General features: G+C 57.8%; 1 protein-coding gene across 2 annotated transcripts in view; it reads right to left on the bottom strand.

Annotated features, from left to right (window-relative positions):
- The window catches only part of GSE1 (Gse1 coiled-coil protein), a 418,849-nt gene that overhangs the window by 254,093 nt on the left and 146,182 nt on the right, over positions 1-18,574 (bottom strand). For both annotated transcript variants that reach the window (XM_082677994.1, XM_082677995.1), the window contains exon 2: positions 7,050-7,230. In XM_082677994.1, the coding sequence (XP_082534120.1) occupies positions 7,050-7,230 (181 nt within the window). The remainder of the gene's footprint in view (positions 1-7,049; positions 7,231-18,574) is intronic.

The raw sequence follows: 18,574 nt of genomic DNA, 5'->3' as shown, positions 1-18,574 counted from the left end.
CATCGACTGAGCACCTATTATGTGCACTGGGCCAGGTGCTGGAAAGATAAAGAGGAGAGTAAAATACGGCCCCTGCCTTCACGGAGAGGGCGGGTGGGCTGCCTCGGAGCCTTTGCGCTTGCGCTTCCCCTGGCCTGGAACTCTCTGCCTAACGCCACCTCCTCAGCAAGGCCTCCGGGACCAGCCCGCCTACAGTCACAACTCTCGTCTCTGTGTTCTCCGACCCTATTTTGCTTCATGGCCCCTGTCACCACCTGGCATCGCACGTGCTGCCTAGCACAGTCTTTGGCACACAGCAGGTGCTCCACAAATATCTGTGAACAAAAGCCTCCACGTGAACGGCCGTGTAGTGGTGGAGACATGTGCCAACAGGCAACCGTGGTGGGGACGCAAGCAAAGGTCTTCTGGGAGATGCCCAATGTCAAGTGGTTTCCGCTCTAAATAGAAGGTTATAGGTGAGAGTTGGTGTGGACACAGGAAGAGTCTTACAAACGATGCTCTTCTAGCCAGTTAAATCCCTGTGGTGCTAAACCAGGAGAGCCAAGGTACCCCGAGTGCCAGCTTATCTACCAGCTTAAACCTGGTCAAGGGGAAAGCAGGGTGGTGGGTGGGTGGAGGCCACGGCAGAGATGGCAGACGGGTGGGCCCCAAGCGCAGGAGCCCTTGGAGGGGTGGACTGTGCTGGCCTTACTCCCCGGGGTCCCGAACGCTGCCCCCGGGACATCCCATCCTGAGCCCCGGAACAGTCATTTCTATGGCTCAACTGATCTCTTTTTTTCTACCTGAAATTTTTATTTTATTGTATTTTATTTATTTTTTTGGCAGGCGGGATCCTGGTTCACCGACCAGGGATCAAACCCGTGCCCCCTGCAGTGGAAGCGCCGAGTCCTAGCCGCTAGACCGCCAGGGAATCCCCCTACCTGAAGTCTTAATCACAACCTTAATGGAAAGAAGTTAAGAGTTCGGGGCAAACAGACCCACCTGATAGCAATTTTGCCAGGTCTAAAGAGCTGCTTTTATCTTTGTGCCATTTTGAACTTCGTTGAAGTCAACACGCAGTTTATCGTTTTCTTAAATTGCCCAAGTTCTCTTTTCTTTTTCATGTCATGGACACCTGAATCAGTCAGACAGACACACACCAGCCAAGGGACCAGACCCTGGCAATCGGAGGAGAGAGGAGGGAAGGGGCTTCGGGCCCAGCCCGTGTGAGTCCCGCTAAATATTCAGAGGCTCCTGGGGAGAGATCGACTTACAAGCCTGGAGCCTCTGGGGCTGCCCGGGCTTCTCCACCTCCTGCCCAGACTTGCAAGCTCCGTGCTCCTGGCATTACAAGAAGTTCCCGAGAAGATAAACAGTCGCTTGTTGGAGGAAAAACAGACTTTGGATCCCAGCTTGGCTGGAGATGTACAAGGGAAGACAGAGGGGGTGACAGGAGCACGGAGACACTTCCACTGCACAAAGCCCCTTTCCATCAAGCCAGGACGAGCTACAGCCAAGCCCGGCGGCCCCTGTGTTCTCTGAGCAGCTGCCGCTTGGCCTCGGGGCACAGGAGTCCACCCAGCACCACCCGCCAAAGCGCTCCGCACACGCAGCGCTCCAGGTGAGACCTGCCAAGGACGTCTCGGGGCCTGAGCCAGTACCCGAGGGGAGGCCCCGCCTTCCTGGCCACGGAGGTCCAACCCCGCTGGCCGGGAGCCCGTTCTCCCGACAAAGGAGAGACAAAAGCCGCGCAGGGCCAGGACCCCGGTGGTCGCCAGCTCGCTCTCCTCGCAGGGCCAGGGCCAGCTCCCGTGTCCCTGAGTGCCGGGCACGGTGCTCAGCGATGCATGTGGATCGACTCCTGGATCTCACAGCAATGGAGGGGGAAACCAAGGCACAGAGAGGTCGTCTGCCTAAAACCAGAAGCTTGGGAGGAGCAGAGGCGGGATCTGAATTTAGGGAGCGCCAGTCTGGATCCGAAAGCTTAGAAGATGTCCACGCCCAGCAAACACTGATTTGATCTACACACATGGCTAGAAAGGAAAAGAGGAAAAACCCCAGTAGCCCCAGGACGGACGTTGGGACCTATGACCATTCAAGGTCCAGGCAACTCTTACTGCTCTGTCCTCACGGCTCTCAGGTTACATCTTCCAGGCGCGGCCCCCAGGCTCCAAGAACTCAGCCTGGCCTGTGGGGCTCAGCTCCCGGGAAGCTGCCTGGTTCTCCGTGCTCTTGGCTCGTGGGGCGCCCTTCCTGGGAGAGCTGGTTGAGCCACAGCACCTGCGGTCAATTCCCCCACATCCGTGGGGCTGGGGAGCCCGGGCAGAGGCCGGTCACACTGGGGGCCGGTGCACGCATGTGCCGTGTTGCTGCAGACAAGGCTGAGCGGACGGCCCTGGGAAATACGCCATCCCAGGTGGTTCATCAGAAGCAGACAAGGATGTGTGTGAGAGTGATTCATAAGGCACAGCACCCAGGGAGCAGGGACGGGACGGGATAAGGAAGCAGAGAAAGAAAGCAAATGCCACCCCAGGTAAAGCCCCAGCCTGGTCCAGGGGAGCCCTGGAGGGGCCTCACGTCCCCACACCTGCCAGGGGATGAGGACGCCCAGCCCTTCCCCCAAAGCACACAGGGACCAGGGCAGGGTATCCAGGTGCAGCAGGACAGACTCAGACCCACGTTCTTGGAGCTCACGGAGCCGTGGATGAACCGCCCAGGGGGGTGGGCAGCCGGGGCAAAGATGACCAGCTGACTCTCCACCATGCCCGGGCCCTGCTGCAGTGGACAGCTGTCACTGCCCAGCTCCCTTCCATCTTTGGGGCCAGCTGGAGAACACGGGTCACCTCAAGGCCAAGGGTGTATGTCCAGTGGCTTTCTCGTGTTCTCTTCTCTGTGTCTGTTGGTGATGGAATCAGAAAACTCTGGAAGCCACGAGCTAAAGGGAACCTGGGACCCTGTGTCACTCACAATGGGCTCGGGGTTACCTGTACAACTCCCGTCAATGGTTGCCCTGACTCATAAACTGATTTTATAAGGGACTTTAAAAAGGTCAGCAGGACAGTGGCCCTTAAAGACACCCACATCCTAATCCCTGGAACCTGTGAGTACGCTCCCTCACGCGGCAAAGGGGAATGAAGTTTGCTAATCAGCTGACCTTGAGATGACAGTGTACCGTGGATGGTACAGTGGGCCCCTGGAATCATAGGTCCTTATATGTGGAGGAAGGGGGCAGGCCAGAGCCAGAGGAGCTGTGACCACAGAAGCAGGGCAGAGAGACGCAAGGTTCTTGGCTTTGAAGGTGGAGGAGGGAGCCACAAGCCAAGGAATGTGGGCAGCCTCCAGAAGCTAGAAAACCTGATTCTGCCCAACAGTCTCCAGGGAGAACGCAGCCCTGCCCATATCTTGATTTTAGCCTAGTGAGACCCAGATTGGACTTGCGGCCTCCGGAAGTGTAAGATGCTAAATACGTATTGCTTTCAACCACCGACTTGGTGATGACCTGTTACAGCAGCAGCAGGAACTAACCCCGAACTCTTCCAAGGCAGCCGCTGCCGTGGCCGTGACAGGAGCAGGTGAAGGGAGGGGTCTTCTGGAAGGTGCACGGTGTCTCCCATATTGGCTCCTACCCCCACCCTGCCAGCCCCACTCCTCCTCTCCCCTCCCCGCTGGACCAGTGGTCCCCCAAAACCTGGAATAAGTACAAATGAGAATGGAGGCTTTCTGGGTGGGAGCAGGTCAGCGGCTATTAGGAACCCACAGGCCACCCCCAACAGGGCTGGCCCAGCCCAGCACTCCAACGTGGCAGGGGAGAAAGGGAGGTGCCCAGGAACACAGCCGTGATGGGAGAGTCTGTCTCTGCCTGGCTTTCTGTGACCCCATTCCAGAGCCATCAGTGGGGTCTGTGGCTCTCACTAGCTCTATATTATTTGCCATTTCAGAAGCTGTCCCACAGCTCAGAAAGGACACCCAGGGCCCATGCGGCAGAACTACAGGGCCACTGCTCCGTGGTGCAACATGGCAGCCCCGACGGCCAGGCAGGGAGCACGTGCACAGAGGCGGCAAGAGGACCGGCGCCCCCTGGAATGGTGCAGTGTGCAGCCTGCACAGCCTTGCCCTGCAGCCCGGGGGCCCCCCTGGCGTTCCTCCCATGTCACCGATACTATGCTACAAAGAGATTTCATTGTTACAATTTCACGCCTACTCGGCAGCTGGAGCAGCTAAGCTTTCGGAAGATTCTGAACCTTGCAGAGGCTCCACGGCCGGGAAGTGGCAGCTCTGAGACCTGGAAACTCGGACTTGGGTCTAGGACACCAGCCACACCCTCACTTATCACCAGACGCTGCTGCTTCTCTCCCAAGGAGCCTGCGACGGCACAGAGATCATCGTTCAGGAACGCCTGTCCCCATGAGCTGGTGATGAATTGCAAGCGTCCTCTTGCTGGATTCTATACCGCCTGCGAGTGGCACATGAGAAATGGACCTCCCTTGGACTAAAGGCTTAAGAATACTGGAAAGAGCTGGGCCTGGGGGCTTGCCGCCTACAAGGGAAGGCTGCCTCGTGGTGAGCTTTGGATGGAACCCTTCCCCCACCAGCTTGGTCAGTCCAAGGTCCGTGCCTGGCCCGCCAGAGGGATGCCAGCCGTGGGGGTCCCCGCTTCCCCTGCAGCCCTGGAGCTCTTCCCCCTGCAGCCAGCAAGTGACCACTCCCCAGGTGGGTCCTCCCAGCGCGGCGCCCGAGGACCACATGGCCTCCTCCTCTGGGAGAAACCGAGGCGGGTTGGCCGTGCGTATCCCTGGGGGCACGTGGCCCAGCCCCCCAGCCCGGCACCAGGGCTGCCGGTGTGACAGCTTCCTTCCCCTGGCAAAGATGTCTGCAGGGAACTGGGGCTCAGAAACGGATGGCAATGGAAAGCTACCTCCTCCCCAAGGCAAGAGATGCAGCCCCCAACCTGCCCACAGCCACCCCATCCTCTGGGAAAGGCAGCACTGGGGTGGATGCCACCATGCAGGGAGTGGGAGAGACAGCGGGGAGACGGGGAGGGGTTCAGAGCTCTGGAGAGAGGGAGTGACAGGGCTCTGTGTGTGTGTGGGACACGTGTGCATACGGATATGCGTTCCCAGGTGTGTGTCTGCGATGTGTCCTTATGTGCACGTGTAAGAGCGTCTAGTGCCTGTGTGTGTGTCTCTGCACATGTACCCTCATGTCTGGTGCGTCTGCCAGGTCTGCGCCTGTCCCCGCGTGTCCCTGCGCCTGTGTCCATGTGTCTCTAAGTGCTCGCCCCTGCGCCCGCCCCGCCGTCCAGCTGGCAGTGCACAGCTGGACCCGGGGGCTGTGCGCGCCTGCCCGATGAGAGGTGGCAGGTGTGTAATAAACCATTAGTCACTGTCACGTTTCCAAGTAGCAGCAGCAGCGGCCTCCCCGGGAGGGGCTGACTATGGGAGGCTGCTCCTGGCGGGTCTCCAGCTGTGAGCTGGGCCCCCCCATCCCCCCCCAGGCAGGGCCACAGCCTGACAGAGAGCAGCTGGCAGACGTGGCTCTTGTGCCCCTGCCCTGGGGCGGCCCCAGGGCAGGGGGCAGGGGCTCGTGCGTGCCAACCGGGGGAGGGGAGGGTCCCCGAGGGTCACGGTTTTGCCGGTTATTACCCAGAGCTGAGGCACTCGTGGGGGCGGGGGGTCAGGACCTGCACTGAGTGCGCTCCTGTCCTGGTTACTTTAATTCTCACACCTGCCCGCGAGCCAGGCACTTCCACTGGCCTTCCTTCCCATTCCTCAGATGAGGAAACTGAGGCACACTGCAAGAAGACACTTGTCCCAGGCTCAGAGAATGCTCGGGCCTCCCTGCCCAGCACCTGCATGTCCCCTTTGCTGCCTGACACTCCGTCCCCAGCAGCCAGGGTCTGGAAGCCCCGCAGAGGGCTGGGTGGCCCCTTCCCTCGCTGAGTCCACACTGCGGAGAGGAAGGTGGGTACCGGGGCTGTCCTGGACATGGATGTCCACATGACCACGCGCCGGCTCCCCCAACCTGCCCGCTCCGGCTCTCTAACAAGCAGTGTTTTCCGCCAGCTGCCCCCGCAGTGGGCCAGCAACAGGGAGGCCTGGGCTGGGGGGCGGTCTTGAGACTCAGTCCTCTTAGGGGCAGGACACACACAGGGACTCGCTCTGAGGGCTCTTGGCCTAAGGGGCTGTTCCACGACCCTCCCTAGGTAAGAACGCAGGTGTCCACTCACTGTTCCCAGCCCGGGGCCCATGTGCCCCACGATAAACGCCTTGGGACTCCACACTCAGGCCCAACAACCCACGAGGGAGCTGCGTCTCCACCAATGGGGAAAGTGACGTGTCCAATGGGGCCGAGATGCGCGGATGGGGTCTCCAAGGCTGAAGGGGGTGGGGGTGAACGCCCACGCAGGAGAACGCTGGTCAGCATCTTCCCCGGCTGGACACCCTCGTTCCCTCTGGCCTAAATGGGGTTACGCCGAGAGCCACGCGCCGGGACACGTGTGGCGCAGCCACAAGGCGGGAGGGAGCACAGGCGCACGCACCGGGCGGGCCCACCATCCCGTGGCGCACGACGGTGAAACCAAGCACTGCGGCAGCTGTGACAACAGAAGGACCTTGCAGCGCTGAGCCGGGCCCAGGAGACAAAGCTCACACCCCCAGGACACCGGCGATTCAGGCAAACACAGGTGCGATGGAAACGGCAAATGGGACCTGGCGGGTCCCTCCGGGGGCGCCGGGGCATCCAGGTAGACGGAGCGTCCTAGGGCTGGGTTGGGTGGTGGTTCACGGGGATCCGTTACATTAGTTTTTAAATGAACGAGTGAACACAACGGAACGTAGAGATGAAAAAACAACAACAACCCAACCAAGGCCATCTATGAATCAACCATGAGACAGTGTTAAGAAGCAGGGGAAGAAAATCAAGTCAGGGAGACGCAGCCTCCTGGCTTTTCCCTGGAACGTGGCGGCCGCGGGGTGGGAGTCTGCGCCGGAACTTTCTCTGCGTGCTCCCTCGCTGCCAGGGGCAGCCTGATCGTCTCCAGCACTCAGAGACAGTAAAAAGCTGGCACCTACCTGTGCCCGTGAGGTCCGGTCCGGCCCCGTCCAGGCTGCTCTGCTGACACCGGGCTGGCCCCTGCTCCTGGGCGGTCCTGGGGCCCCTGGGCAGGCTCTCCGTTAGGGCGCCTGGCCGAGGCTCGGGCTCCCGGGAGGGAGGGTGGACGGCCGTCGATGCCTCGAGAGATGCAGAGGTGACCTGGAAGGACGGGGGAGGGGGGGACATGGTGAGGCTTGGTCACGCCTGCCAGGAGGTGCCCAAGGGGTGGGCCCCCTGGGCCGCTGGGTACCACCCCTCCCCCACGATGGCCTGGCTTTGTCATCAGGGACTCCGCGTGGCTGGCTCGGGGCAGCAGCAGAGCTGGTCCCCAGACTGCCAGTGTGAGTCAGTACCAGTGACGGCCTCGCCCAGCAAACCTGCCCAGCAGCACGGTGGACACCAGGCTGATCTCTGGGCACTGAGGATCCACTCCCAGGTCCCATCACTACCCAAGCCCCTATCCTCTGCACGGAAGGTTGTAATAACTACCCACGAGTTAGTTGCAACTATAACCATTAACCTAGTTAATCTTCAGTTCACCCCACAGGGCAGTCATCTCCCCCGCTTTTTCTGTCTTCAAAAAGAAATCGTAGTAAAATACACTTACCGTCTTGACCACTTTTAAGTGTACAACTCAGTGGCGTGAAGTCCAAACGCAACGTGCAACCATCCCCGGATCCATTTCGAGAACTTTCTCATCGACCCAAACGGAAATTCCACACCCATTAAACACTACCGCTCCGTACTCCCTCCCCCAGGCCCTGGCACCCACCGCCCTACTTTCCGTCTCTATGGATGTGACTATCCCGGTCACCCCACCCCCTTTCCACAGTTGGGGAAACTGAGGCTCAGAGAGGGGCAGTGGGGGCCTGAGATCAGAGCTGCCAAGGCAGGGTCAACTCAGCTGAGCATCCTGGGCGCCAGGGTTCCAGGGTCTGAACAAGAGCAGTTCCCCGGGGGCCGGTCCCGGAGACTGGCGACGCCACACGGCCCCGATTACGAGCTTCAGGGCCGCACGGCTGTCAAAAAGCAACTTCACGTTGACCCTGTTTTTCCAGGGATTAGGGCTATAAAACCAAAGTACCGGGGAGAGACGGACGGCGCTGCATCCAGGCTCCAGCAGCCCCACATGCGGGAGACGGATAAATTTACCGTTTGTTTCCGGGAACGCTTTAATTTATGGGATCCATATGGTGACACTGCCCAGACTGCAGCCCCCGCAAATCCCACAGGGGTGCTGGCGGGTTAGGCTGGAGCCAGGAGAGGGCGGCGCCGGGGCCCAGCACACTTCATTCACTCGCTGGCTCGCTTAGGGCCGGGGGCCCCTCGGCATGGCGGGGAGCCTGGAGCCCCTGTACGGACCCCGCCCCGCAGGCTTTTAGCTGCTCTGGCAACCTTGCCAACATCACTTCGGGAAACTCTGCCAGATGTAGGGCTGCTGTGTCCCCCTGTTAGTCCAGCCAAGCCCAGGGACTGTCTGTGGGGTGGTACCTCATCAGAGCAGGCAGCATTCTTGCAACCCCCTCGGGGCAGGCTGGCAGGGAGTGAAGGAGGGTGGCATTGTGCCCTGGCCTTGACCCTGCCCATGCGCTGGTGGAAAGCAGAGCGGGGTGAGGCCCACCTACTGCTTGTCCTCCTGGGGCTGGGGGACCAGGGTTCTGCTGGGGAAAGTGGCCGGGGGGATGCCGCATGGAGGTGGGGACGGCTCCCTGGATGAAGAGCTTGTGGGCATGAGGATGCCGTTTACTGAGCACCTACTACGTGCTACGGTTAATCCTCCCAACAGTCCTGTCTCGAACAAAAACATGGAAACACGAAGAGACAAAGTGTACTGTCTGAGTCCCCACAGTAAGTGGAGGTGTCGGGATGTGAACTCAAGCAGCTGGGAGAAGACTCTGCTGTCACAAAGCATGCAGGGAACATGGCTTTTAAGTAGAAAACAGCAGATGGCAAGAGAGAATACTACTGGGTGGGAGGGGGTGCGGTGCGGATGACAAGGTCTAGAGGAGTTTGATAATAGGAGAACTCCCCAAGGGCTGGAAAATTCCAGGCAGGCTTCCTGGAGCAGGTGGAATTTGAACTAGGCCTTCAAAGGGAGCAGGCTTTAAAAGGAAGTGGTGGGGACAGGAAGGACAAGAGATTCAAACACACATCTCTGCGGGGACCAGGGGGGTAAACCGGAAACAAGGTACTGGTAGGTGAGACTGTATGGGGGCACCAGTGGGGGCCACATGGAAGGAAGCCAGCCCCGTCACGCCACTTCTGATCTTTCAGGAGGAAGCTGGGAATCCATTTTTAAAAGCTGCACTCTCGTGATTCTTAAGTGTTGAAACAGGATGCAAACCCTCATACGCTGCTGCTGGGACTGTAAACTGGTGCCGCTGCTTTGGAGACGGCCTGGCAGATCGTCAAGGTCCAAACAGAGTCATCACAGGACCCACCAATTCCACTCCTAGGTAGATACCCCAGAGGACCGAAAACAGACGTCCACACAAAAACTCGCATCTAAATGTTCACGACAGCCCTCCGTTCACAGGCTAATGACTTCTGCCAACGACGAACCTGCAGGTGGGTCCTTCCCCAGTCGGTCTCCCAGGTGAGAACGAAGCCCCCCCGATGCCTTGACCTGCCGCAGGGGCCCCCGCTGAGCGGGCGGTGATAGGCGTCTTGCTGTGAGCTGCTTGTGTGCAGTCCTTTGTTACACAGCAGTCGATAACTAATAAACTCCCCAAGCTCTAGAGCAGGGCCTGGCCCAGAAACACATGTTCCCTGGCACCACCGGGTGCCAGACACCCTCCCTCCTCTGGTCCAGCTGTTCCCACCATGTTGACTCTTGTTGGAAGTAAAAGGATTCTACCCCCTTCTCCGGCGTTTGCCGGCAGCTGCCCGTGGACTCGAGAGGGCTCAGTCGCTGCTAACGGATGGGCGAGGCTGCCAGACACACAGTGGGTGGGAGATGCATTATCTCATGCTAGCATCATCGTAGGTGGAGGCAAAGGTTCTCAGCCAGACCATCACATGGAAGCAGAGAGCAGCCTTTCCTCACCCTTCAAGGACAAATTTACAACAATGCCTGACTAATAAAAAGCAGACCCTCGAACCAACATATTCCTTGTGCCTTTTCTCTACCAGAGCCAAGAGTTCCAAGCTCACGGCCTGTCTTAATTTAAAGTGCTATTAGGACCGGGTCTGGGACATATACTGCTCCCTGCCCCGGGGACCCTGGAAATTGACAGCATCCCAGAGAGCCCATGGGGCCCTCGCAGAGCAAGCAGGATAAACTTTATTGTTCCCTTTATTTTCCTGGACCAGGGCCACTACATTTAAAGTGTTAACGGCGAAAGGCAAAAAGGGGGAAAATTTCCAGGGTTCTTTACCATAAAAGGGATTTGCAGCCCACCCCTGCATATCCTAATGAGATCGCGCCTTGTTACACTTCCTCCCGGGAACTGAGTGATTTCTGGAGAACAATGACTCCAGGTAAATTCGCACGTAGGGATGGGGATGGATGGGGCAGAGAGCAGATACGGCATCCCTGCTTCACAGGGGAAAACCATGCAGCACTGCTGTCAGTACCCAGTTTATTTTATTAATTGTATTAGTCCGTGAGCTCCCCAAGTTTGAGAACTCCTGTTTTATTGTTCTGTAGAACTGTTTTATTGAGATATAATTCATATACTATACAATTCGCCCATTTAAAGTGTACAGTTCAGTGGCTTAGAGAAGAGTCATAGAGTCGTGTAACCATCACCAGAATCTGTCTAGAACGTTCTCATTACCCGGTACCCATGAGCAGTCACTCCTCACGCCCCCACCCCGGCCCCCTGGCAACCCCTCGTCTCCTTTCTGTCTCGATGGATTTGTCTCTTCTGGACATTTCATACAGGTGGACCCCTACACCATGTAGCCCTCTGTGTCTGGCTTCTTTCACTCAGCGTAATGTCTCCCAGGCTCACCCATGTGGTAGCCTGTAAATGACGTACTTTAAAAAACAGGGGAAGTTCCAGTTTGAGGGCACACAGCGGCCCAGAGGCCACTGCACGAGACGCTAGGATTTCTCTCTCCAGCAGCCTCTCCAGCAGGGACTGGCTAGCTGGCTGTTCCCAGAGCCTGCTTCCCTCTCCCTCCTGGGCACCCAGCCAGACTCTACCTCTCCGGCTCCCTGTAGTGAGATGGGGCCAGGCACTGGGTCCTGGCCACTCCCCTCAGCTGGGAGATCTTAGCAAAGTGACTTCACCTCTCTGGGCCTCAGTTTCCCCTTCTGCAAAATGGATTAATAACACAGCAAGTGTCCACCTCCAAGAGGGAGGGTGCAGGGGATTAGATGAGTTCTTTCTGCTAAAGCACTTGGTACACAGTAGGTGCTCAAGAAATGGCAGCTCATCTCATGACCTGACTGCATAAGCATCAGAAACGAGAGCCACAGGGGGACCCCACAGAGCCTGGAGGGGTGTGTGCTGGGGAAGCCTTCACGGCCTCAGCCTTCGCAGGGGAGCCCACCTGGCCTCTGGGCAGTTTCGGCCCCAGCTGGCAGGGACACCTTCTAGGCCCCCTTGCCCGCTGCTGACGCAGAGCCTGAGGCAGTCCCGGAGCCCCTTGACTCACGGGGGCAGGATCTGGGGCATGGGCTCCCCCACTTTTCCTGATCACCCTGAATCGTCTCTTTCCTCCAAATCGGCTCAAGATATGCTCCAGGAAGCTGGCTTTGCTGATCTTGAATAAAGTAGATGTGGGACTGAATCCTGAGTGCCACTTGCCTGTGGGCGTAACTAGGAGTAACAGGCAAGTCACAACTGCTTGGACCTCAGTTTATGCCTCTGGGAAATGGGCCCGTAACGCCTACCCTAGATTTACTGAGCACTTGCTATGTGCTAGGTATCCACCAAGCACCTGCTGTCTGTAGCCTGTTTCATCCTCCCAACAACCCTACCTTAACTCCCACATTGTAGGAGGAAACTGAGGCACAGAGAAGTCAAGTCAGCTGCCCAAGGTCACCCAGCCGGTCACAGTCAGAGCCCCCACAGCGCCGGCACCCAGCAGGTGCTCCCTGCATACTAGCAGGGCCCGATTCCTGTCCTCGCTGCCTCAGCAGACACACAGCAACCGGGACTGTGGTCTCTGGCACACAGGTTTATCCTGCGGCGGAGTGACGGTGGGTTTGCTGATGGTCTGCGGCTGATTTATGTGAAGACCAAGCCTGGGAAGATGAGACAAAACAGAGCTGCAGGAGGCGGGAGAGGAAACGCCAGCATCCCGATGGCACAAAGGACGCGGCATCATCACCTGCCCTCGGCCGCGAGGAAAACTCAGACACAGGCGGGAAGCCAAGCTTGGGGAGAAAAGCCACCTCCCTCCCAAACAGTGATGGCGGGGGGCCTGCCTTGGTTGGAGGGTGGGTGGGCACAGCTGGGTTGGCGGGAGACCTCTGCCAGCTGCCGGCGACACGTGGGTCACAGGCCCGGGGCCGTCTGTCCAGGAGCGACATAAGGGGGCACGGGCCAGCCCTCCCACAGGGCCCCTCCTTCCCGTTTCCTGGTCCCCACGAGAGCCCACCCACAAAGATGCACTCGACCCTCTCTGGTGGGATTCCTTGTTCTGTGCCGCAAGCTGGTTCATCAGAGGCCGCAAAACAGTATTTTACGCCCCTTAATTCCCTGTAATAGCTGCATAATGGCGAGCAGAGAACTCCAAATACCGCAGTAAAGGGAACGATAAGGCTCTGGGTCAGGGGGAGATGGAGCTGCAGAACGCAGAGTCCCCGATAAGCAGACAACTAACGGGTTATTAACTGTGCGGTGCAGACCGGGCGTAATTGGAAAGTTATTAGATATGGAATACACACAGCACCCAGTAAATGAGTAATCAGGGGCTAATTAAGCTCACGCGACCCAGCAGATCGCGAGGGAGAGGCTGGTGGCTGCTACATCTGTGACAGCAATTAGGGGCGCTCCGGCTGCCGCGCGCGTGGGAAGGAGGTCGACGGCTCGGGCAGAGCAGCCCAGCCGGGGGTCTCGATCTGACTCTTTTCCCAGCCGAGACCCCCCCGCCGGCTGCTCCCACCTCTCAAGGGCTGGAGGGAGGGGGCGGGGAGGCACCAGGTGCATCCGGCCTCCAAGACAAGAGGAGCCCAAGTGGACAGAAGGTCCGGGACTCGGAAAAAACAAAAAGATTTTATCCCTGGCTTCACATCCGACCAGGTGAGCACTCACTGCAGCCACCAGAGGGGACGGAAACAGTCATAACTCTCCCCCCAGATGATCTGCAAGGTGTGTGTGCAGGGTCACCTCCTGGAGCTTTGCGGTGGTTCTGCCAGGCGGGCTAGGCGGGGACAGTGATCAGCCCATTTTATAGATGGGGAGACTGAGGCTAAGAGGACCGGAAGTGGACAGAGCTCATCCAGCCTGCTTCCCCTTCCAGCAGGCACAGGGCACCACCCCCCTGCCCCGGGTGTCTCGAAAAGAGGAAGACACTGGTGTCTCTCAGGAGGACGGCGGCCAAGCTCAGAGGAGAAAAAGGGGCCAGAGGCAGTTAGGTGGCCAATGGGAGTGACCGTTTGGGTTCCAAGCTGGCGACCTTGGGCATGCTTTTAATGCCTCTGGGCCTCAGCTTCCTCGTCTGAAAAAGGGGGTGCTGACAGCCACACCCACGGCGCAGGGCAGTCATGGGGAGTTAGCATTCGTGCAGCCCAGCCCAGGCCCGACGCACAGGAAGCCCATGAATGCATTTGTCAAAGCAAGAAAGAGCAGAACTAAAAGGGGGAGCCCGGTCCCTCCTGCCATAAAGAGAACCAGAGAGCCGCTGGTTCAAGACCTGGGGGCTGCTGGAGCTGAAAAGTCTCTGGGTTCGGCTGAAACCAGGCACTGTCTCCAAGCCAGGAGCTACTGCCTGTCCCTGATAGGCTGCAGCAGAAGGGTCATGGGCCATGACCCTAAAGCAGGAGGCTTGGGACAGAAATGCCTTTCGTTGGTCACAGCTAAACGCTGACAGCACCTACTGAGCACCGGGCCCCGTGCCAGCCTTTGCCGTGTCAGCCCTCGAAGCCTTGGCCCTGGTGGGGAGGAACTGTTGGGCCCCATTACATAGTTGGGGAAACTGAGACACAGAAAGGGTAACTCACTGCCGTGTGTGGACGGGGCAGGTGGGGCGTGATGTCTCTGGGAGCTTATCAGAAAGCCGGAGTCTGCTGCCAACAGCACTCAGAGCCTCGGGAGACACGCCTGGCGGGACAGGTGCGGCTGGGAAGGCTGAGGCCACGGGGAGACTGGAGCTGGCCAGAGGTAGGCATGCCCAACTTCTGCTGCTCTTGTGGCTGAAAGGAACATTCCGGAAGGCATGGGCCCGGCCCCCTCCCTCAAGGGAGGCCTCTGAGCCAGCTGACCCCCTCATAAGTCCTGGGACAGAGCAGGGGGCTGCATGGAGGAATTCACTGTTTCCAGAGGCAAGCAGGTCTCCCCATGACTGCCTAGCAACAGAGCACGTGGGTGATGCTGGCGGAATCCAGCTCAGGCCCAGGGTCAGGGGTGAGGGCCCTCAGGGATGCGGGGGCTCCCGGAGTCCTTGACGTTAGTGCCGAACGCCAGTCCCTGGAGGCCGGCCGCGGGAGCTAGACTGATCTCAGACCAGTGAGGGCTCGACTCCCCGGCTCTCCTGGGGTGCCCCCTCCTACTCCTGCTGTGCCCACTCACCTTCCCCTCCTCCCAGGGCGAGAGCCTCCCACTGGTTCCTGGGCACACAGTCTTACCCACTTCACCCCCCCGCCAACCACTCCTTGGCCTGAGCCAGCTTTCCAAAACACTACGCTCACCCACCTGCACAAAATCCTTTACCAGAGGCTCCTCCACGCGGCCTCTCAGAGCCATGTGATTCGGGCCAGCCCAGCGTTTCAGCCTGTCGTGCCTCACATCCATCTACCTATCTACCTGACCGACCATGCAGCCATCCACCCATCCAACCACCTGTCTATCTGGCCGTCCATCCATCCATCCGTCCATCATCTGTCTATCCACCCACCTACCTATCCATCCACCTGTCTACCTGTCCAACTATCCATCCATCCACCCGTCTATCTGGCCATCTGGCCATCAATCCTTTCATCCAGCTATCCGATCGTTCAGTCAAACATCCATCCATCTACTAAACATTTATCAAGCACCTACCATGGCTAGGCACTGTGCCTGGGATACAGGAGCAAACAAAAAAGCTAAAAATGTCTGCCGTTAAGGAGGTGACATTGGGTCGGCGGAGACAGACAGCCAGTAAACACACATTTACACGACAGGTGGTAGGAGATGCCAGAAAGACAAACAGGAGAAGGGGACAGGCAGGAGGGGGGATGGGCAGTTAGAATTCTCCATAGGCTGGCCCCATTGAGAAGGGGACATCTGTGCAAAGACTTGAAGGAAACACGAGAGTTAGCCATGGAGATAGATATCTGTGGGAAGAGTGTTCCAGGAAGAGGGAACAGCAAACACAGTGGCCCTGAGGCGGGGAGCATGTTTGGAAACCTTTTCTGAAAAGGCCAGATCAGATTTGCAGCTTATGGGCCGTATGTTCTCTGTTGGAACTAAGCAGCTTAGGCCTTGGAGCTCTAAGGCACACTTAAACAACATGAACAGGAACACTGTGTGCCTGTTCCAATAAAACTTTACTTACACACACTGAAATTTGAATCTCATATAATTTTCACGCCGCGAAACATTACTCTCCCTTTGATTTTTTTTTCTTGGCAATCATTTAAAGATGTAAAATCCATTTTTAGTCCACGGGCTGTACAGAAACTGGCTGTGGGAGAAGTTTGCCGATCCCTGTTCTACAAGCAGCAGGGTCCGTGTGGCTGCAGGGGTGGCGGTCGCGGTAGAGATGGAACACCATTTGCTGCGACTCCTAAACACACCTGGGGGAGAGGGGTCTGTGGGAGGACGGAAGCTGAGCCTTGACTCGGAGCAGAGGCGAGGCTGGGAGTCATGGAGGTGGTGAGGCCGCTGCAGAGGCTCCCTCTGGTTGCCTAGGTCCACCCGATGCAGGAAGGGCTGCGGAAGGACGTGTGTGCACCTCTACCGCTGGGCTCATTACCTTCTGGTCTCCCCTGTAGGTATCCTGTAAGGGGCTGAGGGCAGATGCAGAAACCATCTTGCCTGGTTCAAATCCCAGCTCTGCCACCTATGAGCTGTGTGCCTTCAGGCAAGTGACTCTACCTCTCTGGGCCTTGGCTTCCCTATCTGTAAAATGGTGAGGATGCCCCAGGTTCAGGGTTCGGGGTGGAAGCAACATAGGGGTCTGCTCACGAGCCACTGTCATGCCCATGAGTCCCCCCTCACCCCGAAACGCCCTCTGCCCCTCCCCAATTCCCTGTCTCCTTTTCAGCCAACAGTCTGCCCCCCTCCCCTGGACTCTCTCCCCAGCTCCCCTTCCCAGGCAGAGCCAGACCCTCCCTTGGACCACCTCCATTAGTGCCGTCATCTGAGTACCACTGATTCAGCTGTTACACTTCTGCCCCCACCAAGACTGTCGCTCCCCTGAACAGCACCTGGGGAACCCAGGTGCTGGCATGGTGTCCCCAACACAGCACAAAGAGGAGACATCTAAGTTATAGAAGGAACCATGTGGAAGCCTAGGGAACAGTGTTTTAGGCATGGGGAACAGCCCATGCAAAGGCCCTGAGGCAGAGAGTGCCTGGTATGCCTGAGGAACAGCAACGGGGCCCACATGGCTGAAGAGTGGGGGAAGCAATGGAGCCATGTTTTGTAGGGCCTTGTGGGCCCCTAAAGGACTCTGGCTCTCATTCAGAGTTACGATGGGAACCGGGTGGGGGGGCAGTTTCTGAGCCAAGGAGAGATGTGATCTGATTTTTGTTTTAACTTTAACTTTTTACGATGAGATGCTTCTAGATTCACATGCAGTCGTAAGAAATGATACAGGGAGATCCTGAGCACCCTTTGCTCAGTTTCCCCAATGGTAACATCTTACAAAACTAGAGTACAAGGTCACAGAAGGAAATGAACAGGACAACCTGCCTATCTTACGCAGACTTCCCCAGTGTGACCTGTACTTGCACGCGCGTGTATTTTGTTCTCTGTGGTGTCACCACCAGCACAGGCTCCTGTAACCACCTCCACAGCTGAGATACAGAAAGTCTCACCCTAAGCATCCCTTGTGACACCTCCTGATAAACACGCCCAGCTCCCTCCTGCCCCAGACGACAAGCCCTGGCAACCACTGACCCGTTCCCCACTTCTATATTTCGCCATTTCAAGCTTGTTATGTAAATCACAGTGGGTAACCCTCTGGGACCGGCTGTTTCCACTCAGCACGACTCCCTGGAGATTCACCAGGTTGTTGGGCATTTCGGTGGTTTGTTCCTTTTTCTTTTTTTTTTTTTTTAATAAATTTCTTTTTTTATTTTTGGCTGCATTGGGTCTTTGTTGCTGTGCGTGGGCGCTCTCTAGTTGCGGCGAGCGGGGGCTACTCTCTGTTGCGGTGCGCGGGCTTCTCATGGCGGTGGCCTCTCCTGTTGTGGAGCACGGGCTCTAGGGCACGGGCTCAGTAGTTGTGGCGCACAGGCTTAGTTGCTCCGCGGCATGTGGGATATTCCCGGACCAGGGCTCGAATCCATGTCCCCTGCGTTGGCAGGAGGATTTTTAACCGCCAAGGAAGCCCCGGTTTGTTCCTTTTTATTACGGAGTTGTCGTCGACGGCATGGCCGTTCCAAAGCTTGGTAGCCCGTTGCCTGATTTCGGTGGAGGGAAGCCAGTTCCCTGCAGGTTGAGCTGCTTCCTCTGCCCCCACCCCAGGCTCACATCCCACCGCGGCCCTGGCCTTCCTCCTGTCTTCAGAGTCTGTGCCTGGTTTTACCTGCCAGCTCCCCATTAAGGGCCTGCCTCTCCCCCCGCTTTGGGAATCGACACCCTGTTTACCAGACATGATGCTCTCGCACCTCTGCCCATAGCCCCCTTCGATGCCTCCGAACTGGGGAGGTCCGGGGGTTGATCGACAGTAACCCTCCTGCAGTTGCTCCCCATGCAAATGGGGATCAGAGATGTTTAGCAGCCTGCCAAATGCCCCACAGCGGGAAGATGGGCAGACGCCCACCCTCGTGCGCTTCAGTGACACCAAGGCAGATTCTGTGGACCGGGGGGTGAGCGGGCCTGCCCTGGGCTCTGTGACCCCCACGCCTGCACCAACGGGGTCTCGCCAGCTTCAGGTAAACACGACATAATTACTGTGGAGAGAACTGTGCTGTCTCAGCCAGGCAGTCCGTTTATCAGGCGCCGACAGTGCATTAGCTAAGTGATCACGAGACTATTAAATTTTTTCCCCAGCCCTTGCCAGGGGTATTACAGTGAAGAATGGCAGCTTAACCGCAGGGAAATTCTTCAGGGTGACAAAAATAAAAATAGCTCTCATTGAAGCTGATAAAAATTATACCCTTTAAAAACACACGTCGGGGGCTTCCCTGGTGGCACAGTGGTTGAGAGTCCGCCTGCCGATGCAGGGGACGCGGGTT

The sequence above is a fragment of the Grampus griseus genome (genome assembly GCF_964374135.1).
Source record: "Grampus griseus genome assembly, chromosome: 19".
Taxonomy (NCBI): domain Eukaryota; kingdom Metazoa; phylum Chordata; class Mammalia; order Artiodactyla; family Delphinidae; genus Grampus; species Grampus griseus.
Note: the sequence above shows the minus strand (reverse complement) of the source record. Positions and strands in the feature narration are given on the sequence as shown.